The 22,432-nt window shown below is 46.7% G+C and overlaps 1 protein-coding gene across 3 annotated transcripts; it reads left to right on the top strand.

Annotated features, from left to right (window-relative positions):
- Window positions 1-2,138: 2,138 nt before the first annotated feature.
- Window positions 2,139-22,323, top strand: TXNDC9 (thioredoxin domain containing 9). Of its 3 annotated transcripts, none has more exons than XM_045005742.1 (5): window positions 2,139-2,157; window positions 14,159-14,377; window positions 16,771-16,889; window positions 17,833-18,087; window positions 20,480-22,323. In XM_045005742.1, exons 2-5 carry the CDS (start codon window positions 14,189-14,191, stop codon window positions 20,595-20,597), a joined length of 681 nt encoding a protein of 226 aa, XP_044861677.1. In that variant the 5' UTR covers window positions 2,139-2,157; window positions 14,159-14,188; the 3' UTR covers window positions 20,598-22,323. The 3 variants fall into 3 exon arrangements, with proteins under 3 accessions (XP_044861677.1, XP_044861659.1, XP_044861670.1); XM_045005724.1 differs by lacking the exon at window positions 2,139-2,157 and adding an exon at window positions 5,821-5,978; XM_045005735.1 differs by lacking the exon at window positions 2,139-2,157 and adding an exon at window positions 6,264-6,519.
- The last annotated feature ends 109 nt before the right edge of the window (window positions 22,324-22,432 follow it).

Here is a 22,432-nt window from a genome sequence, read left to right as displayed (position 1 = left end):
CCCCGGGACCCAGCGCCACGGCGGCCTGCGGGGAGGGCGCGAGACAAGGGCGCAGGAGGGACCCGCCGGCGCTGAGCGAGGCGCTCACTGCAGCTGCCAGCGCCCCCCCTGGCCGGAGGGCGAACAGCGGCAACAGGCGCACGCTCCCCGCTCCCTGCCAGGCCCAGCCCCAGCCCGCCCCTTTACTGCCCCCTGCTGCCCAGCTCCAGGCTGCCCCTCCTTATTGCCCAGCCCTAGGCTCGCCCCCTCACTGCACCCTGCTGCCAAGGCCAGAGGAGGAAATTTCTCACCCCCTCCCTCCTCAGACACGGGGGTGAGCGCTGTACACAACAGAAAACAAGGGACGCTCTGATTCACTGGTGTGGCCCCGTGAACAGGGAGTCAGACTATGGAATTCACAGACCTGACACCTGACTTAGGTAAATAGTTTTCCCTCACTGCGCCTCGCCTCCCCCTCTGTAAAACAGGCACAACCGCAGCATCATACGTCCCAGGGGTGTTGAGAGAATTCATATTTGTAAAGCACTTTGAGATTACTGGACAGCTAACAGCAAGCACCAGATCTTCTTCTTAGCAGGGGAGGCTCCAGGCCCCAGCACGCCAAGCGCGTGCTTGGGGCGGCAAGCCGCAGGGTGTGCTCTGCCGGCGCCGCGAGGGCGGCAGGCAGGCTGCCTCCTGTGATTTTCCTGCAGAGGGTCCGCTGGTCCCGCGGCATCGGTGGACCTCCCGCAGGCATGCCTGCGGAGGGCCCGCTGGTCCCGCAGCTTTGGTGGATCTCGCCGAAGCCACGGGACCAGCGGACCCTCCGCAGGCAAATGGCCGGAGGCAGCCTGCCTGCCGTGCTTGGGGCAGCAAAATCCCTAGAGCCGCCCCTGCTTCTTAGGTACCCACAGTGTGTGCAGGGCCAATATAAACAATGAAGAAGACACAGCCCATAAAGCTTACCCTCTAAATCAGACACAGAACACACAGAGCAGACATTTATCATACATTTGAGAGAGGTTTTGGGGGTGTTTTTGAATCATCACTGAAAAGCTTTTGGAGAGAAGCACGTTTTAAAAGGATAGTCAATCAGATAATTAAAAAATAAGTATTACAAATAGTTTCAGGTGTGATGCCAGTCCCCAAATTTTCCTGTCAATTTTTGTGGTGTTACAATAATGTTTTCTAAAATTATCAAAAAAAAACACTCCCTTTCTGCTCTGTGAACAACTCAAACAACAGCAGAAACTGAATAACTAAAGTCCCTATCTTGCTGTGTACTCTGTGCAAGCAACCCCATGTCCACACAGGGCTCTAATGTTTCCTAGGGCTTTGCAGCAGTGCAAGAGTCAACCCTCATAGAGCTCATTGTAGGATCACAGTTTAACAGACGGTTCTGTACCTACAGGGTAAAGACTGAAACTCGCTCTACACAAGGTGGCGATAAATGCACAGAGTAAACTGAAAATTTCCCCCCAATAATCTTTTATTAATAGTAATCTTAGATTTAAAAAAATACAATTTTAAGTTGCAATGTTCCTTTAAAGCAGAATATAAAGAAATGTCACATAGTGTAAAACGAAAGGGAAGACGTTTCAAGAATAAAAGAAAGTACATTGTTACCAAAAGGAAAGACAGTGGAGGGGCATTTTAATACCTGGGATTGAGGAACCATATATAGAGGCTTTATCCTGGATTGTGCAGGGTAGTTATGGAAGCTTGGGAAATGTGGGGAGTTTAGGTTGGAATCACTTGTCAGTGGAAGGGTTTGGCACATGAAAGTGCTTTCAGGGTAGGCACTTGCTCTCAGGAAGGTACAGAAGAAGGTGGGTGCTAGCTGAACAATCTGATATGAGGTACTTGCTATTGGACACATTTGCTAGATCTTCACCTCATCCTCCTACCCTCAATTCTTCTTTCCCTTTGTATTGCATCTCTGTCCTTTCCTTTGCAATGGCATCTCTGAATGTACAATATTACCTTGCAGTTAAGCTGTAGATGATAGAGTCCAAATTCCAATATTGTGTAATTTGGCCCCAGACTACACTGCATGTCAGATAAAGCATAATTCAAAGGGAAGGGACTGTGCTAGGGATCAGCACAAAGGCAGCTGACCCACAGCTCAGCTTTAAAGAGATAAACAGAAATGGCAGCACCAACTGGTGCGGAAAAAAGGTATGTTTGCCTGCCAGCTGGCCTATGATACTGAAACTGCTTACAATACTATAGTAAATCAGGAAGTTTGATCAGTGTAGGCAGTACAAGAGCACTGTGGAACTGCTGAAATATTGCTCAGCTCTTGGAAAACGTACGTAAGTTCCACTCTGTGTTAGCTTCATTCAAGGAATTAGGGAGGGTTTAAAGAAGGAAAAGACAAAGGTTATCAAGAAAATTTCTTAGCAAAAGTATAGGAAAAAGGTCTGTGGTTCTGGCAGCATATACTTGTGTACCCAGTAACACCAATCGAATGACAAACATACACTAGTAGGATTGATCAAGTCTTTTCTTCATTATACAGAAATGTAAAAGAATGCAAATCCTAGATGGTACCAGAATTTAAATCAAACTCTGAAGCTCTTTTTAGTAGCACTCACATTTAAACAGCAACTAGTAGCTGAAAGCCTCTTCTGGCATATAGGTGTAATTTGTCATGTGTGTAAATAAGGCAAAATGGCTGAGAACTTAAAAGTTGGATGGTAAGAGACCACAAATCGCAATGATGATTGAACCTGCTGATATGCTGAACAAAAAAAGTTCTCAGCCATGCTTGCAGTTCTTTCCATTGCTTCACACACAACAGATATTCTAGGCTTCAGAGTGATGTTTGGGGTTATTATGTGTTCTGGTTGTGTTCATTTATGTCTGTGGGGTTTGTGTTGTGGGATTCTGTACTGATTTGTGAAGGTGGCAAATGAGGGGTGTGTGCTGCTGTGAAGGGCTGTATGTGTTTGGGGTTATTATATACCGGAGTTGGCAACCTCTGGCACGCGGATCGCCAGGGTAAGCAGCCTGGTGGTCTGGGCCAGTTGGTTTACCTGCCGCCAGGCCAGTGCAACCCATTAGGCCATCTAGGTGGTCACCTAGAGCACTAGCATTTGGGAGGTGGCATTTCGGGTCCTTCAGCGGCGACCATGGCGGCCGGATGTTTGGCCACCCCAGCCGTCATCGGCATTTAGGCAGAGGGTCCTGGGGCAGGGGGGCGCAGGGAGGGCCGCCTGCAGCAAGTAAGGGGGGGCGCGGCACACAGGGGATCCGCTCCCTACCCCAGCTCACCTCTGCTCCGCCTCCTTCCCTGAGCACACTGCCTCGCTCAGCTTCTCTCCCTCCCAGGCTTGCGGCATCAAACAGCTGGGGGGGGAGGAGCTGCCACGGGGGGGTGCCTTAGGGTGGACGGGGGCAGAGACCTGCCACAGGGCTCGGGGGGGGTGTGTGCAGGTGGAGGTTTCGCCTAGGGCGCGAAATATCCTTGCACCGACCCTGCCTGCCGCATCGGCAGGTTTGGCCAACCGCGGCTCCCACCGGCCACGGTTCGCAGTCCCAGGCCAATGGGGGTGGCGGGAAGCGGTGCAGGCAAGGGATGTGCTAGCTGCGGCTTCCCGCCACCCCCATTGGCCTGGGACGGCAAATCGCGACCACTGAGAGTCGCGATCAGCCGAACCTGCCAACGGGGCAGGTAAACAAACTGGACTGGCCTGCCACGGTGCTTACCCTGGTGAGCCAAGTGCCAGAGGTTGCCAACCCCTGTTATATACAGTGACTGTGTCGTGTGGGTGGCTGTGCTGATTTGCATCTTGGTAGTTGTGCTAAGAGAGTAGCGTGGATTTGTGCAGATGGTGAATGAGGGGTGCATGCTGCAGTGTGGCAGTTGGGCGCCTGGGTGTGACAGTTGGGCCAAGTAATCCATCATTGTACATTATCCCTTAAATTACCAATAAAATTGTTGCCTGCAAATTAGCTATAGAATGAGGGTGGTGATTGGTTGAGTTACCTCTGACCTCGGAACTGCCTAGGACTCTTGGCATGGCATATCCATGATGGAATGACTGTAGCTGTACATCACACAGGTATAATTAATTAAGTCAAAATGGCTGAGAACTTAAAAACTGGATGGTAATAAACTGTGAAACCCAGTGATGATTCATTCTGGTGGTATTCTGAACAAAGAGAGCTCTCAACACGCTTGTACCGCTTCTGTCACTTCACACTGACTGTACAGACATAATAAGCTTCAGACTGACTCCCACAGTGTGACATTCCTGGAATCTTATTATATAGTGTCAGTATTTAAGAACTACAGGCACTATTCCTGCTGATTGCCCTAGCCATTACTATCATTACCCTGTGTCAAAAATATTACCACTGTGATTAAAGAAAAGAATTAAAGGATCGTTTCAGATGTAACATTTGGAGTCACAAAAATACAACAGACAGACACTAACCAATGGGCAGGTTATGGTGATATGGTTCACAATTCCCAATCAGCCTCCTCCTGGCTACCATAATGGGACAATGTCTGTCTGTAGATAAGTGCGATAGAGCAGTAAAATGGTGGTCTATTGGAAGGATCACACAACAGGAAGTTGTAAAATATGTCTGAATGAATGCTATATGTTTAACATTTCCAATTCACGATAAAAAAAATCTAGATGACAGAATAGAGCAATTACTATATATATCTTTTATATAACTTGCTCCTTCACATTTAGAAAAACATCCCATTTTGATTTTAGATAGTCAGTGAGGTACTGAAGTCATGTGATAGAAGCAATGATCTTTTGTGACTACTCCACTCACCTGAAAGCATCGCTGAACATGCTGCACCCACTTTCCCCTGGATTTTACAAACAGCCTAGTGTGACCCTTATTGGGTAGAAGGTTTTTGCCTATGCATCATACACTGATGCCTGAGGAAAGACTTGGCCCCATGTCTGACGTCAAGAGATGCCCATTACGACAAAGGCCTAATGAACGGCCTAAAGAGCCAGGAACAGCTCCTCCTGACACCAGCAGCCCAAGGCCACAGAGCTGCACTCCCACCCTCCCACCAAATGAGGCCCCGGGTGGATGCATCACCCGGCTATGGGGAACCCCACTCTAGCTGGAGTCCCTGCACACCCAGTGCTTCACACCCATCCCCCAGCCCAGACGGGAGCTCCTGCCACATTCCTCAGGGTGGCTCCCCAGCCCCACCCCCACCCTGAAGGAAAAGAGCAGAGCCCCACAGCCCCCACAGACAGCAGGCCACGGTCCCCGGCAGGCATCGCACGGCACACTGTTCTGCTCTGCACCTGCGTGTGTCTCGTGAGGGTGGAGGGGAGAGATTCTCCTTGGCTGTCCAGTAATCTCAAAGTGCTTTACAAACAACACCCCTGGGACGTAGGGTGCCGCTGTTGTGCCTGTTTCAGTGGGGAGGTTAGGTGCAGTGAGGGAAAACGATTTGCCCAAGGCAGGTAGCAGTTCAGTGGCAGGGCTGTGAATCCCATAGTCTGACTCCCTGTTCTGTGCTCTAACCACGGGGCCACCCCAGTGAATCAGAGCGTCCCTTGTTTTCTGTTGTGTACAGCGCTCACCCCCATGCCTGAGGAGGGAGGGGGTGGGAAATTTCCTCCTCTGGCCTTGGCAGCAGGGTGCAGTGAGGGGGCGAGCCTAGGCCTGGGCAATAAGGAGGGGCAGCCTGGAGCTGGGCAGCAGGGGGCAGTAAAGGGGCGGGCTGGGGCTGCCCTGGCAGGGAGCGTGCGCCCGTTGCCGCTGTTCGCCCTCCGGCCAGAGGGGGCGCTGGCAGCAGCAGTGCGCGCCTCGCTCAGCGGGTCCCTCCTGCGCCCTTGTCTCGCGCCCTCTCCGTAGGCCGCCGTGGCGCTGGGTCCTGCCTGGCGTGAAGGCGCTTGCGCACTGCGGCCTCTCACGTCACCACCGTCCTCCCCGGTGCGAGGCGAGTCAACGATCATCGGATTCGCCAGGCACGAGCTGAGGCCGCGAGACCGGCACGCGCGGACAGGGTGAGGGGGCGCCGGCGCCGGGCCTGCGGGGCGGGGACTGTGGGCGGCGCGTCCTGTCCGGCAGCGTTTCCCTTGTGGGCCCAGGGGCCCGGCTGCGGGCTCCTTTCGCGCGCTGGGATCGCCAGGGGCGGTTTGTCCGGGGCGGGAGCGTTGGAGCCGGTGAAAGCAGCTGTTGCAGCTGGCGCGAGCCGCGCGTGCGCAATGCGTTGTGTTTAGCTGCTGCCGGGCTCGGGGCCCTGTCGCCCTATAGCTGGTGGAACCTCCCCCCCCCCCCCCCGCACTAGGCAGGAGCTGCAGGGGGTAACAGCTGGGGGGCGGGGGTGCCCATAGCACGTCAGACAGCCCCGCCCCCGCCTCACCTCCCCTGGTGGGAAGTGGGGCTGATGCCCGTTTTCTGGAACTGGCTCTCGAACCTCCGCCCCGTCCAACCCCCCCTGCTCCCTGTCCCTGGTACCATGTGTGTCTGAAATTCTACACAAGGAGGATCTCCACAGAGAAAGGTTGAGCCTGTGCTGTTGCCCAGAGCAATCAGTTTCTCAGGGTATGTCTGCAGTACGGGATTATTCTGATTTTACAGAAACTGTTTTTTTAAAACAGATTGTATAAAGTCGAGTGCGCGCGGCCACACTAAGCACAGTAAGTCGGTGGTGTGCGTCCAGGTACCGAGGCTGGCGTCGATTTCTGGTGCGTTGCACTGTGGGTAGCTATTCCGTAGCTATCCCATAGTTCCCGCAGCCTCCCCCGCCCCTTGGAATTCTGGGTTGAGATCCCAGTGCCTGATGGGGCAAAAAACATTGTTGCGGGTGGTTCTGGGTACAGCCTCACCCCTCCCGCCGTGAAAGCGGCAGACAACCGTTTCGCGCCTCTTTTCCTGGGTGAACTGTGCAGACGCCATAGCACAGCAACCATGGACCCTGCTCAGCTCAAGACAGCAATCATGGACGTTGTAAACACCTCGCGCATTATCGTGCAGTCTAAACCAGGACCTGCAAAACCAGGCGAGGAGGAGGCGGCTATGGCAGCGCGGCGACAAGAGTGATGAGGACATGGACACAGAATTCTCTCAAACCGCGGGCCCCTGCGCTTTGGAGATCCTGATGGTAATGAGGCAGGTTCTAGCCGTTGAACGCCGATTTTGGGCCCGGAAAACAAGCACAGACTGGTGGGACCGCATAGTTTTGCAGGTTTGAGACAATTCCCAGTGGCTGCGAAACTTTCGCATGCGTAAGGGCACTTTCATGGAACTTTGTGACTTGCTTGCCCCTGCCCTGAAATGCCATAATACCAAGATGAGAGCAGCTCTCACAGTAGAGAAGCGAGTGGTGATAGCCCTCTGGAAGCTTGCAACGCCAGACAGCTACCAGTCAGTCGGGAATCAATTTGGAGTGGGAAAATCTACTGTGGGGGCTGCTGTGATGTAAGTAGCCAAAGCAATCACTAAGCTGCTGCTACGAAAGGTAGTGACTCTGGGAAATGTGCAGGTCATAGTGGATGGCTTTGCTGCAATGGGATTCCCTAACTGTGGTGGGGCGATCGATGGAACCCATATCCCTATCTTGGCACCAGGGCACCCAGTACATAAGCCGCAAGGGGTACTTTTCAATGGTGCTGCAAGCACTGATGGATCACAAAGGACGTTTCACCAACATCTACGTGGGATGGCCGGGAAGGGTTCATGACGCTCGCGTCTTCAGGAACACTACTCTGTTTAAACGGCTGCAGCAAGGGAATTACTTCCCAGACCAGAAAATAACAGTTGGGGATGTTGAAATGCCTGTAGTTATCCTGGGGGACCCAGCCTACCCCTTGATGCCATGGCTCATGAAGCCATACACAGGCAGCCTGGACAGTAGTCAGGAGTTGTTCAACTACAGGCTGAGCAAGTGCAGAATGGTGGTAGAATGTGCATTTGGCTGTTTAAAGGCGCGCTGGCGCACATTACTGACTCGCTCAGACCTCAGCCAAACCAATGTCCCCTTTGTTATTGCTGCTTGCTGTGTGCTCCACAATCTCTGTGAGAGTAAGGGGGAGACCTTTATGGCGGGGTGGGAGGCTGAGGCAAATCACCTGGCTGCTGATTACGCGCAGCCAGACACCAGGGCGATTAGAAGAGCATACCAGGAAGCGGTGTGCATCAGAGAAGCTTTGAAAATGAGTTTCATCACAGGCCAGGGTACGGTGTGACTGCTGTGTTTGTTTCCCCTTGATGAACTCCTCCCCCCCCCCCCCGATTGACTCATTCCCTGTAAGCAACCCACCCTCCCCCTTCGATTACAGCTTGCTTAAGGAAATAAAGTCACTATCATTTAAAAATCATGTATTCTTTATTAATTCATTATAAAAAGAGGGAGAGAACTGACAAGGTACCGTATTTTTCCGTGTATAAGACGCCCCCATGTATAAGACGCCCCCCACTTTTCTAACCCAAAATTCAGAAATCAATATATTTTAAACATAGAACACATTTTTATTTAGTAATTAGGCAACATTTACATACCAGTACTATGATATTATGCATCACACTTAGCTTTGAGCAAATCACTTTATTCAGCCTCTATTGCATCATTGCTTCTTCTTCATCACTATTAGTTTCGAACATATCAGTTTCTTCAACTTCTATTGCATCACTGCTGTCTACTGAGTCACTGTCTATATATATGAGATCATCCTCAGTTCCGTCCATGGCATTGCTGATTCCACATTTCTTGAAGGACTTCACAATCACCTTTTTTTGATGCCATACCGTGAGTTTAGAACCCAATTGCTAACCTCAGTAATGGTTGGTTTTTTCACTCTTCCTGTGGGTGTCAAGTTACCACCTGCTTTTTGAATCCATCTACTCCATTCTTCTCTCATCAGGGCTTTAAATGGCTTGTTGATTGAAACATCTGGTGGCTGTAGCTGACCTGTAAGTCCACCAGGAATAACTGCTAGCTGTGTTCGCAAATCCGGTGCAACCCTTTTTGTCTTTTCTGTTAAATGTGCTCGGAACTGATCAAAGACAAGTAGAGCTGGCCTCTTTAAGAGCCCTCCAGGTCTTCTGGACCAAACCTTTGCAAACCAAATGGCCATAATGTCTTCATGAGAAGGGATGGATGAATGAACTTGCACAATAATGCCAGGTGGTATGGTCTCTTTAGGATATGTCTTCCTCTTAAAAATAAGCATAGGAGGCAGTTTAGTACCATCTGCACAGCATGAAAGCACAGCAGTATAGTGTGTCTTTTCATGGCCACTTGTTTTGATTGCCACTGTTTTGATTCCTTTCACATCAACAGTTCTGTTGGAAGGCACATCAAAATTGAGAGGCACCTCATCCATGTTTGCAATCTGACTTGGTTCAAAATCATATTTTTTCTGAAGTTGTATGACATAGGAGTGAAACTGTTGGATTTTATCCTCATAAACTGGTGGCATTTTCTGTGCTAACTTTGTTCGTGCTCTCATGGCCAACCCTTCTCTCCTCATGAAATTGAAGCACCATTTTGCCTTTCCTGTAAAATCAACAATCTTCATTTTGCTTGCAAACATTCTTGCCTTATATTGAATAAGCTTGGTTGACACACATAAGCCACTCTGGCGCTGCTCCATAATCCAAGTCTTAAGCCTCTGCTCCAAGTTTGGCCATTTTGCTGGTTTTCCTCTTAAGGCCTTTTTTGGCATCTTAAGGAGATGTTCTTCCTGTTTTCTCCACTGTCTGATCATAGACTCAGTGGGAGGAGGTCCAAACTGTCTCTCTGCAGCTCTATTTCCATGCTCTTTTGCATAACTGATTACATTCAGTTTGAATTTTGTAGAGTAAGACATTCACTTATTTATTTTTTTATTTTCCGACATCTTTATGGGCTCAGAACACTCCGACAATACCGGTCCCTGTCGCATCTGCGCACTGCCTACGCGCTCTCCACCTCCAACGGGATGTGTTCCAATTGGTTTGTTCAGCATCAGCTGACGTCAGTTACATAAGGCTCCTGATTGGAGGAAGCCTGTTTGCAGAGACAAGCTACCAGTTTCCCTCCTGATTGGAGGTTAGTGATTAGCAGGGCCAGCTCCAGGCACCAGCTGAGCCAGCTCCAGGCACCAGCTGAGCAAGCTGGTGCTTGGGGCGGCATATTCTATGGGGTGGCATTCCACCCAATCCTAGGGCAGCACGGCCATTTTTTTGTTTTTGGTTTGCCGCTCCGGCCGTGCTGCAGGTGTCCCCCCCCTGACTTTGCCACTCAGGCCCAGGAAGAGGACACCGAGGTAGGGGTAGAGGGAACGAGGAGGGCCCGGCGCCCCGGTTGGTCTCCGGCCCCGGCCCTGCCCGGCTCCTGCCGCGTCCGGCCCCAGCGGCCCAGCTCCGGCCCCGCGTCCCTGCTGCCCGACCCCGCGACTCCTGCCCTGCGTCCCCGGCCGCCCGGCCCGGCCCCGCGTCCCCGGCCCCGGCCGCCCGGCTCCGGGTCCCCGGCCCCGCGTCCCCGGCCGCCCGGCTCCAGCCCCGGCCCCGCGTCCCTGGCTCCGGTAGTGCGGGTCCGGGCACTGCGGCGGCCGCGACCCCACCTACCCGGATGCCCGGCTCCAGACACTGCCTGGCCCCGTGGCTCCAGCCGCCTGGCTCCTGCTCTTTTGCCACGCGGCCGGGCTCCGGCAGTGCAGGTCCGGGTGCGGCGGCAGCCCCGGCTGCCCGGCTCCAGCTCCGGCTGCGTGGCTCTGGCCACCCGGCTCCCGCCACGTCCTCCAGCTCCGGCCCCGCGACTCCTGCCCCGGCCCCGCGTCCCGGGCTCCCAGCTCCAGCTGTGGCTGGACTGTAGCGCCGCCAGCCACGTCCAGGAAGCGCGGTAAGGGAGCAGGGAGGGGGTGTTCGAGAGAGGGCAGGGGAGTTTGGGGGTGGAGGGGTGGATAGGGGCTTACTTCCGTGTATAAGACGACCCTCAATTTTTAGTCTAATGATTTTAGGAAAAAGTATAGTCTTATACACGGAAAAATACGGTAGCCTGGGTGTGGTTTGGGAGGAGGATAGGAGGGAAGGAAAAGGCCACTAAAAAAATTTCAAAATAATGACAGCCTTTTGGTTGGGTTGTCCACGGGGGTGGAGTGGGCGGGTGCACGGAGCCTCCCCCACGCGTTCTTACACCTCTGGGTGAGGAGGATATGGAACATGGTGTGGGGTGAGGGTGGTTACACAGGGGCTGCAGCGGCACTCTGTGATCCTGCTGCTGTTCCTGAAGCTCCACCAGATGCCAGAGCATGTCAGTTTGATCACGCAGAAGCCCCAGTGTTGCATCATGCCTCCTCTGATCTTCCTGCCGCCACCTCTCATCTCGAGCATCCCTCCTGTCCTCACGTTCACTGGCATCTTTCCTGTAATTTGATGATACGTCCTTCCACTCATTCAGATGAGCTCTTTCATTGCGGTTCATTTCCATGATTTCTGAGAACATTTCGTCTCACGTCTTTTTTTTTCCGCTGCCTTATCTGAGATAGCCTTCGGGATGGAGTAGGGAGGCTTGAAAAATTTGCAGCTGCATGAAGGAGGGAAAAAAGGGAGAGAAGTTCTGTAAAATGTATCTTTTTAAACACAATGGTTATACTCTTTAACGGTGAACAACACTATTCACCTTACATAGCACATGTGATTTCACTACAAGGTCGCATTTTGCATCTTAATATTGAGTGCCTGCAGCTTTGGTGTTAGAGATCTCACAGACGCAGGTCCGGGCAGCAGAATTCGGCTTGCATGCGGCCATGGTAAGCCATTGTCTTTCGGCTTCTGCAGCCTTCATATACACAGTGCCCTCCTTTCCCAAATATCAAGCAAAAGCCCATTCAGTGCTGCTTCTTTCCTGTTAACATGCAGCAGCAGAACCCCCCCCCCTCCAATTCGCTGGGATGGTCGCTTTACCCCTCCCCCCACCGCGTGGCTGGTAGCAAGGAAGATCCCTGCTAGCCAAACGCGATAAAGCTCAGCGCCAATCACCCCCCCCCCTTCCCCCTGCTTGGCTACCTGCAAGGAAGGATTTCTTTTAAGCAACAGGCAAACAGCCCAGTAGGAATGGCCATCTCTGTCCCCTTAATTAAATTCCTGAATTTCAACCAGGTTACCATGAACGATATCACTCTCCTGAGGATAACACAGCGAGATGAAGAACGGATGTTGCTTGAATGCCAGCAAACACCTGGACCATACGCAGCTAGGCTTTTTGTCATGCAATGATACCAGATTACTTGCTACATGCATGGCGTGGTCAAGTGTCCTACCATGGAGGACGGAATAAGGCTGCCCTGCCCAGAAACCTTCTGCAAAGGCTTTTGGAGTACCTCCAGGAGAGCTTCATGGAGATGTCCCTGGAAGATTTCCGCTCCATCCCCAGACATGTTAACAGACTTTTCCAAAAATTGTACTGGCCGCGAATGCATCCTAAGTCCTTAGGGCAAATTAATAATTAAAAAACGCTTGCTTTTAAACCATGTTTTATATTTACAAAGGTACACTCACCAGAGGTCCCTTCCATGGCTTCATTGTGTGGGATAGTGGCTTTGGAGGGCTGGGAGGGTAATTCCATCAGGGTGAGAAAAAGCTCCTGGCTGTTGGGGAGAATGGAGTGCTGTGTGCTCTCTGCAAGCTCATCCTCCTCTTCCTCCTCCTCATCTTCCCCGTCCGCAGAATCCTCAGCCATGGCTGAAATTATCACCCCCACCTCGGAATCCACGGACAGGGGTGGGGTACTGGTGGCGGACCCCCTCCTAGAATTGCATGCAGCTCAGCGTAGAAGCGGCATGTTTTCGGCCCTGCCCCAGACCTTCTGTTTGCTGCTTTGGTTTTCTGGTAGGCTTGTCTGAGCTCCTTAACTTTCACACGGCACTGTACTGAATCCTTGGATTGGCCTCTCTGCATCATGGCCTTGGAAATTTTTTCAAATGTTTTTTCATTTCGTCTTTTGGAACGGAGTTCTGCTAGCACGGAATCCTCTCCCCATACAGTGATCAGATCCAGTACCTCCCGTGCGGTCCATGCTGGAGCTCTTTTTCAATTCTCAGGAGACTGCATTGTTACCTGTGCTGATGAGCTCTGCATGGTCACCTGTGCTGGTGAGCTCTCCACGCTGGCCAAACAGGAAATGAAATTCAAAAGTTCGCGGGGCTTTTCTTGTCTATCTGGCCAGTGCATCCGAGTTCAGATTGCTTTCCAGAGCGGTCACAATGGTGCACTGTGGGATACCGCCCGGAGGCCAATACCGTCGATTTGTGGCCACACTAACCCTAATCCAACATGGCAATACCGATTTCAGCGCTACTCCTCTCATCGGGGAGGAGTACAGAAATCGGTTTAAAGAGCCCTTTATATCGATATAAAGGGCCTCGTGTGGACGGGTGCAGGGTTAAATCGGTTTAACGCTGCTAAATTCGGTTTAAACACGTAGTGTAGACCAGGCCTCACTCACCTGACAGGTGGCAGATCCCTGTTCAGATCCCTCCTCATAGGGTCTCATCTTGGGTGAGTATCCTAAACACTCTGCTAAAGATTATAAGAGAGATCCACCTCCCACTCTTCCCCAGGCTGTTTTGTGTGGCATTAGGCAGCCTCTGCAAACACTTACCAGTTCAGGACCTACGTGTGATTTAGGCAGAGGAGAGCCTTTCTCCCCTGGTTTGTGGATTGAGCTGGGCCTTAGGCATGAGAGAGGTATCCAGACACCTACAGGGAGGCAGCAGTGCACATGGCCACAGGCAGAAACATAGGTAGGGAACTTCTACACTGAAAACTTAGGTACTGGATGAGTTTAGGCACCTACAGAGTTAGGCGGAAGCCAGGCATTCGTGTTGTGGATCATAGTGGTGCCTAAAACGGAGACTGAAGTGCCCTTTGTGAATCTGGGCTTCCCTCTCCAAGAAGCTGAATGTGCTATTTTAGCAGCTGGCCTAGGGAGTCAGAGAATGGGATCTGACTGGAATCTTTGTTCTCTTGCGTGTGTACGGTGTAAGTATTGTCTACAGAGTTGTAAATCCCCTTGAAGAAAACAACTGTCTGCATATTAGTTCCTAATAGGATAGGTACTGTCTCTCTTTTCTCCACCCCCAGTTTTGCTACACAGCACTCTATAGATAAGAGACTGGCTTGATCAGGATATGAAGTAAAGGCTTAAAATAGGTATTGTTTTATGGTATTAATCTCTACTTTCATGTTTTATGTTTTGCAGCTACAAGGAGTGTATTGAATATCCAGAAGAATGGCTGCTGATACTTCTGTTGAAATGTTTTCAAAAGTTCTGGAAAACCAAATGCTTCAGACTACTAAAGTAGTGGAAGAACAGCTGGATGCTGAGATTCAGAAATTGGACCAGATGGATGAAGATGAATTGGAACGCCTTAAAGAAAGGAGGCTTGAAGCACTAAAGAAATCCCAGCAGCAGAAACAAGTAATTTTCTGGCAGCATTTTAGATTCTGAACTTCAAAGAATGGGATCAGATGCTTTATGCACTATAGCAAAGACTACCGTCGTTGATTCTGTTTGTGTTTGATAGAAAATCTTGGGGGAGGGTAGGTGTTGAATATCAGTACACTTGCTTTGGGCTGAAATTTGGCATAGAATCGTAGAATACAACATGTCTAACACATTTGAATGTTTGGCCTTGATTTAGAACAATTTGGTAACATCAAAATTATACAAAAGTGTATTTAAAAAAAATCTGGATTAAGAGAAGGGTAAACAAATAAACTGATATTTGGATTTGATTATGTTAATATTCAGGTGATTGAGACCTCAAATATTATTGACTGAAAACACCAGTAATGCACACATGCCAGCAGACCTTAGGGATCCCTCTCCTCCAAACTTCTAAACATTTGAACTCTTCTTGTGGTAGTATGCAAGTCCCTCCCTCTCTATGTTTTGAGGCATTTTACAAAAGGAATGATGCATTGCCTCTCCCAGCTCTTTAGAGGGCTGGTCGCCTATCCTCATTCTGCAAAGGGGCTTCTCACAATCCAGTAAGACTTTGGGATGTATGTGAAGAAAACTTACTTGCTCATGTCTTTTTGCAGGGGCAGGAAATGATCCTACCTTGCTGTTGCAACCATCTCATTAAGCTATTGATCTTGATGTTTCCCAAAAATCTTTTGCAACATAGTTTGGGTTTTCTTAGCAACCGGTGTGGAACTTGAGCTGCAAATAGGGAATTCCGTTGGGTTTCCCTGCCTAGTATGGTCAAGCCTCAGAAACTATGAAACTGGGCAGTGATAGGAGGTGGAAAGAGGGCATTCCAGTTGTGAAGGGAATGGTAGAGGCCTATACCAGGCTTTGAGATGTGGATGCAGCTGAATATCTGTCATTGTTAGGCTGGAATGCTGAGGGATATGGAATCTTAATAGTTCTGACTCAAGGTAGACCTGAAGATATTTTTTTGATATGTAACATGTCTGTCTCTATTGCTGATTTTCCTTGAAGAACAGTTTGGTTTGTTGTTGACTCTCTTTCTATTTCTTCTTCTTTGTAGTCTCTTGATTAAAAAAATCAAAATAATTAGGCTATACTAGCATGGACAACATTCAGGATATTTATGACCTCCTTTTAATTCACTTCACTCCTTTTTAGGGTAACACTTTTTTTTTTTTGCACTGGCATCTTGTTAAAACTGCTTTGTTTTAACTTTAAAAAATAGGCAACTTGAGATTTAGCTTTGAAAAAGCAAGTACTGCTTGTAAACATCTAGCTTACTCAATCCTTCTCCAATGAGTGCAAAGTAATTTTTATTATAAAGGGCTAGACTTTCAAAATTGCAGGCACACATCTGCACACCTAATCATGCAATTACTGCAATTTACATGTCCCTTTATAACTTTTCCCTTGTGAAATTGTAACTGTGCATTCAGTAACTGTAAACAAGCATGCATTTTTGTGTGTATAATTGCGTGCATGTTGTTCTGGAAAACATGCTTACGTTGGGGTATTTGGATTGAACCTAGATGTTTGAGGACTTTTTGTTTGTATACAATTGTCGTTTTTAAAGATTATCTAAATACTTAATGTATCTGTTGTAAAGCCACCTCTGGTGACCTTTATAATGTTGAGATGCTAATGCATGTTTCAGAAGTTTTAAAAATACAGTATTGATCTGCATTTTCTATATAGGGACAACTGAAAGTAAATCAGTTTTAAAGTGTGCTGTGCCATGCTTTCTGTGTGTGTGTGTGTGTGTGTGTGTGTGGTGGTGGTGGGGGGGGTTTGGTGATAGATGTCATTCTTTGGTGAATTTTTTTCAGTATACAATTACTTTCTGAAGAGGGCAGTCCGCATTGCAACTTTGAGGCTCCCAAAATTGAAAGAACTTTGGGGTTTATATCCTCTCTTGAATCCTGGTGGTTTAATCTATTCTTCGTAGGAGGTTATACTATGGAAGCATATCGTATTCTGTATAAGGACTGCAGCTCTCAACAAAGCAATGACTCCTCCTCCTCTTCTACCCCACCAAAAAAAAAAATATGGGCAGATTAACGCAGCAGCCATGTTCAAACCAGTGGGTTTTCATCCACTGTGCAGGGGAAGAAGGGGTGAAGAGGGAAAAGTAGTTTGACTTCAAATGTTTCCCAGTAAAAATCTCCTGCCCCTTCCCCTCTTTAAAAAAAAAAAAAAGAAAGAAAGAAAAAAGAGAGAGAGAGGATTTTAAGCTTTCAGGTGGCACTTTTTTTTTTATTGAATATAAATATATTTTTATAACATGTCAGGGAGTTCTCTAAAAGTAATATTGCTCTCAGAATAGATTAAATACAATTAAGAACCATAGTACTAACTTTTTGCTTTCTCATCATTAGGAATGGCTCTCAAAAGGACATGGAGAATATAGAGAAATCCCAAGTGAGAGAGACTTTTTTCAAGAAGTCAAAGGGAGTAAAAATGTGGTTTGCCATTTCTATAAAGATACAACCTTCAGGTACAGTAAATACCTTATTTTAAAGAGACTCTTGTGATGCTAAGAATGTGTAAAAGTAAATAAACTATTCTAAAAGCAACAAGTGAAACTGAATATAGAGGTTTTAAAATCAACAGATCTGTCAAATCTCATAGAGCGGGGGGCCTGCAATCAGTCATGTTTCTACTAAAACTAAATAAGCATCTAAACATTTAACATGGGGCATATCTTATAACATCAAATGATTATGTTGACCAGCTTAGTAAATTGATATCTGAAAATATTCACAACAGTCTGTAGACAGGATTTCTAGGGGAGCATTTTGCTTCACATCATCATTGTTGCTTAGCTTTGAGGCAGGCAGTTCATTAATATTAAAGCTGAACAGCCATGCCAGGAAAGGGGCTAGGGTAAGGGAACTAGGTAAAATTCATTTTGAAATAGTGAGTTTATCCCCAGAAAAAGGTCATTGGAAAACTTGGTAGCAGAGGAAAAAAATTGGGGGTGATTGTTAATCACTGAACAAATCTCACTAGATTGCTTCTTAAATACTTGGGCCTGATCTTGTTCCTGTTGAAGTTCAATAACAAAATTCCCAAGTACTTCAGTGTGAGCAAGAACATGCCCTAATGAAAGATGAGAACATTTCCTATGAACTGCTAGCAGCCAGAGGCTTCAAGGAAGGAACGTGTTATCCCAATTTCCCCAACCACAATTCCAAGTCACTTATTTTGATAACCTTGAAATCCAGATAATGCAAGTTGAAGCTCTTGAATATTAGTAAACTGATTGGAATATTTTATTTTTCCCTAAAAGTAAAACCAAAAGTAACAAGTTATGTCTGTAATGTTGATTCTTTAAATATGACCTTAATAATAAGAATTCAGCACTGAAGTAGACTGAAATGATTTCTGGCCTTTGTGATACATAACTCATAAGTATTTGAATTATTTTTTTTTCACAGATGCCTGATAATAGACAAGCATTTGGCAGCACTTTCAAAAAAACACATTGAAACAAAATTCCTGAAATTAAATGCTGAGAAATCTCCATTCCTGTGCGAGAGATTGGGCATCAAAGTAATTCCCACTCTAGCACTAGTAAAAGATGGAAAAACGCAAGATTTTATTGTTGGCTTTACTGATCTTGGTAATACGGATGACTTTACCACAGAAACCCTAGAATGGAGATTAGGCTGTTCAGACATAATTAATTACAGGTAATGAATATATTTGGTTTTTAAAGTTAATGTGTGAGGGGTATATTTACAGATTCATTTTTTGCATGAAGACTCTGTTGATCATGTTGATGTTTAGTGTGCCCAAGACCAAAGTGAGCTAATAATCCAGCTGTTACAGCAATACACCTTTGGCAAGGAAAACAAAAGGAAGTGCCTCTCAGGAAACTCCTGAGAAAAGGAAGTTTTCCCAATACTCTGGCTTTGGGCTTTAGGATAACCAGTTCCCACCCACTCTCTTTACAGCTGCTGCTTAATAAGTCAGCTGAAGGCCCAGCCTTTCCTCCCAAACCAATTCAGTCTTTACGTGATATCTTCACACTTGCACTGTTCAGCTGGGGATGGGGCATGTGCCTGTCCAAGGTGATAGCAAAATGTAGGTTAAATATCATTTGATTTTAAAAAGTCTCTTACTGAAAAAAGTGCAAATGATTTCTATTACGTTGCATTTGCAAAGAACTGTCACATAGCCTTGTGTCTTGTGATCATTAATGGAAAGACATCGATAGTAAAAACCAGGGGTAGAATTAAGGTATTGTGGGATCTGCAATCTGAATTTACTGATTAATGTGATATCAAGGTTGACCTTTTAATCACATAAATGTACCTTCTTTGGCTTTTAATATTCTTGGCTTTTTTAAAGCTAAGTTATTAAAAATAGGGAAAGTTTTTCCATTAAACTCATCTGCATGTATTTGAATGTTAAATCTCCAAATTGTAGAATGTATTCTCCTTCTACTTTAAAAAGAAGCCCACTGTTTGGAATGGGAACAGTACTGTAGTCTCATCGGAGCTAAGCTATAGTTAACACACTCCTAGTCTTAAGTATTGTATTATTTCAGTGCCTTTCTAGAACTCTGTTTTCGTTCGGGCACTTCATTAATCTGTAACTGTGTCTGGGGGAATGTCCGCTTCCTCTTTCCTTTTCCCTTTTTTCCACAACAGTAGCAAGCAAACAGAGAGGAGGTGGCCAAAGAGAATATATTAATAGGATTCAACAAATGAGGAACAAATGGACTTGCTGGATTGTAATTTATATGAAAAAAACCTGTTCTGTGAATGCTATAGTGTCTTGAATCTAGTAAATATTGATGAGATGGCTCATTCCTCACGTGATAAAACTTAGAGGAAGGGATGAGGTGGGAGGGAAACCTGTATTAGGTTCTCCTTACAGAGTTTCTCCCATGTAGGAGCAAAATGAGCCACAAACCCTGCAGATCACCAGGGATCCACTGTAGGCTACAGCCATCTGTGTGAAGGCTTTGTATGTCCACACTACTCTGGAATCCTAGTCTCATATGTCCTGCTCTCTGGGCCCCTGACTAGCTCTCCTCAGGAACCTTGCTTAAGAGGAGGCAGCTTCATAAGAAAGAGAGTACAACCTTGCTGTCTTAAGGCCTGGCTACACTTGTAGATGTAGAGCGCCAGGAGTTAAACCAGCCCTTGGAGACAGCAGCAGGGAAAGCGCTGCCGTTTGTTTACACTGTCAGCTGCAAGCGCAGTGGCGTGGCCACATTAGCAGCTCTTGCAGTGCCACAGAGAGCAGTGCCTTGTGGTAGCTATCCCAGTGTGCACATAGCTGCAGCGTGCTTTTCAAATGGGGTGAGGGTGGAGTGTGACAGGGAGTATGTTGTGAATATGTGGGGGGATAGACAGTGTTTTGGGGGGCAGAGAGTGTCAGCATTCTATCTTGTAATGATAGAATTCTATCTTCAGACAGCAGCAGGGGGAAACCCTGACATCAGCCCCCCACACGCACAAACGCCTGACTGGGCAGCAGCAGCATTCCACAGTTATGGTTTGCTTTGTCCCGGAGCAGATAAGCAGTTGGCTGTCAGAAATGGAGCGTTGAAAGGGGATATCCACATGCCTGCAGCCGAGTTCAAAACAATGACCAGAGTGGCCACTTGACTTCCAGGGATTATGGGATGTTTCCGGACGCCAGTCACAGCACAGTAATGCAACACGTTGTCCATACTGACATCCAGGAATTTCAGCCAGGGCGCAGCAAGCTCTATGTTTCTCTTGGAGGTAGATTACCAGGAGCACTCCTGCTGCAGAGTCCAGGCGCTCTTAGTGCCTTGCCAGCGTGGACACCTCAGGAGTTAGGGCGCCCGGGGCTGATTTAATGCACTCTAACTTGCAAGTGTAGCAAAGACCTTAGTCTTACTTTCTCTGGCAATCTCTGGTTTTAGTGGTGGGGGGTGGGGATTAAGGGTATAGAAAGAACATGCTCCTCCTACCCACTGTTGATCCCAACCCCTCTTTCTTTAAACAGATTTGTCCAACTAGCTGCTTCTCTGGGTCTGTGCTGCTGTCTGTTAATATATTTTTACCTTTTCGCTTTAAACAGCAACATTTTATTTCTTTCTAGTGGAAACTTGATGGACCCACCTTTTCAGAGCCAAAAGAAATCTGGAACCATTGTCACAAAGCTGGATAAGAAAACTATCAGAGGAAAGAAATATGATTCAGATTCTGATGACGACTAAAAGTTCAGCTATAAATATTTGCATATCATTTTTTGTTTAAGCCTGGTACATTTCTAGGAATGTTTTTATAAAGTCTATTGATTTCGGTATGTTTGCACATAATACTCCATTTTTCTGTACAACTTTATAAACTCATTCACATTTGAAGAAATTCCAACTATTTGTCTTTGGAAGTAAGTTGAAAATCTGAGCCCCTTTGAACCAGGTATCATCTGGGAACTGACCATAAATTTAATCTGTTATTTCAAAACATTTCCAAAATTTGCATCTCAGTATTTTATACCATTTATCATATTTTCAATAAAGGAAATGTAAAGATGTAAGAATTGCAAATAACTATTTCCGGAGTAGTGCATCTTAAAGCATTGCTTATCTTATAGTGCCATAGTGTAGCATTGACTAACTTAACTACATTGGACTATAAATTGTAAAACAGTCTTAACTTTTGTAAATTTTCAAGTAAATTGGCAAAAGAATTTCCCATTTACCAAGTACGTATAGCACATGTTGATGTGTGCTATTACCTTCTGGTTCAGCTGCAACAAGTGTACTGAAACCACCTTGCTTGCAGGGTTATGTAATATAAATTCTGTGGTTGTGAATTTTAGAGCAGATGCTTGTACAAAAGATGAGGTAGGATAAGAACATCAGGAGGGACAGTGTTTGTTTTTAATTTGATGCAGTGCAATATATTTTACTGCGCTGTTGCTCTTCAGTAATATATAAGGCCTTACCTGAATCGCAAGATGATCTTCAAATAATTGTGGCCTAGTTACAGATAAGACATGGAAAATTGCAGAAAAGTAATAATGGACCTTTTTTAATAGCAGTAATTTGGAAAAGCCACAGTAGACCTACAATATAAACAACTCAACTATTATATTATGACTGCAAATTTTGCACCTATATTACATTCATTTAAAAAAAAAAAGTAATCGGTACAATATAAAATTCAGAAAACTAAGTCTTAACACAACTGCTGTAGAAATCAAGTTGTCACTTTAGCCATTTACGTATTACAGGCATTGACTGTTAGTGCAGTATGCCCTGCTACAGTGGTCTCCTTCATGCCCTGTCTGCTTTGTCAAGACTTGTCCATACTGAGATACTGTATGCTCAGCATCCACAGAATTAGGCAAGATCAGTAGTGATTTCTTTGCTGTCTCTGCTAACTCTGGAAAATACTGTAGAACTGAAGATAATTTAATATATTAATGGGGAAAATGTGTGTTGTAAACCTCAACTGTATGCAAAATTGTGGACTGTGCAAAGAAACTAAAACAAAATTGCGGTGGAAACCTAATATTCGAAAGCTGCAATTTCCACAATAGCACAAGTGAAGTAGGATTTTAGTATAATAGATGTATTTTTTTCAGAAGAGGTCTCTCTCTCTCTCTCTCATCTCTCTCTCAGCTCTGAGGCTAGCATGGAGTTTAGTTTATCTAGCTGAAGAATGGATGGGTTTCTTCTTCAGTGTTCATAAACACTAGTTCTTAATTGCAGAGCAATGCAAGTCCTCTTGAAGAATAAGCATCTGTGGCACTTCCAGCTCCTTTTTGGCCCAGCAAGCAAGGTGAAGACTGGAAATCTAATCATTCTCACTGCTTAGTAGTGAAGAACACTTGCCAATGGGCCAGCCCAGCAATATATTTCTCTTAAGTCTGTAAATCTCAATTATATTTTGTTTCAGTTCATGTACATTGAAATAAAGTTATTTGAATTCGGATGCTGCTGGTTGTTGTTCCTTCTAAAAGAGTTTAGCATGACTGTGATGTTTTTTACCCATAGAGCTGTCAGCAAGTCGCACATTTTAAGTTTATTGACTTCTTAACAGA

Source organism: Mauremys mutica, chromosome 1 (assembly GCF_020497125.1).
Source record: "Mauremys mutica isolate MM-2020 ecotype Southern chromosome 1, ASM2049712v1, whole genome shotgun sequence".
In the NCBI taxonomy this organism is placed as follows: domain Eukaryota; kingdom Metazoa; phylum Chordata; order Testudines; family Geoemydidae; genus Mauremys; species Mauremys mutica.
Note: the sequence above shows the minus strand (reverse complement) of the source record. Positions and strands in the feature narration are given on the sequence as shown.

Excerpts from the sequence above, each read along its gene's own strand:
- TXNDC9 (XM_045005742.1), top strand. The coding sequence starts at position 14,189 with ATGGCTGCTGATACTTCTGTTGAAATGTTTTCAAAAGTTCTGGAAAAC. Across the intron at positions 14,378-16,770 it reads AATCCCAGCAGCAGAAACAA|GAATGGCTCTCAAAAGGACA; the intron begins GTAATTTTCTGG and ends TCTCATCATTAG. Across the intron at positions 18,088-20,479 it reads TCAGACATAATTAATTACAG|TGGAAACTTGATGGACCCAC; the intron begins GTAATGAATATA and ends ATTTCTTTCTAG.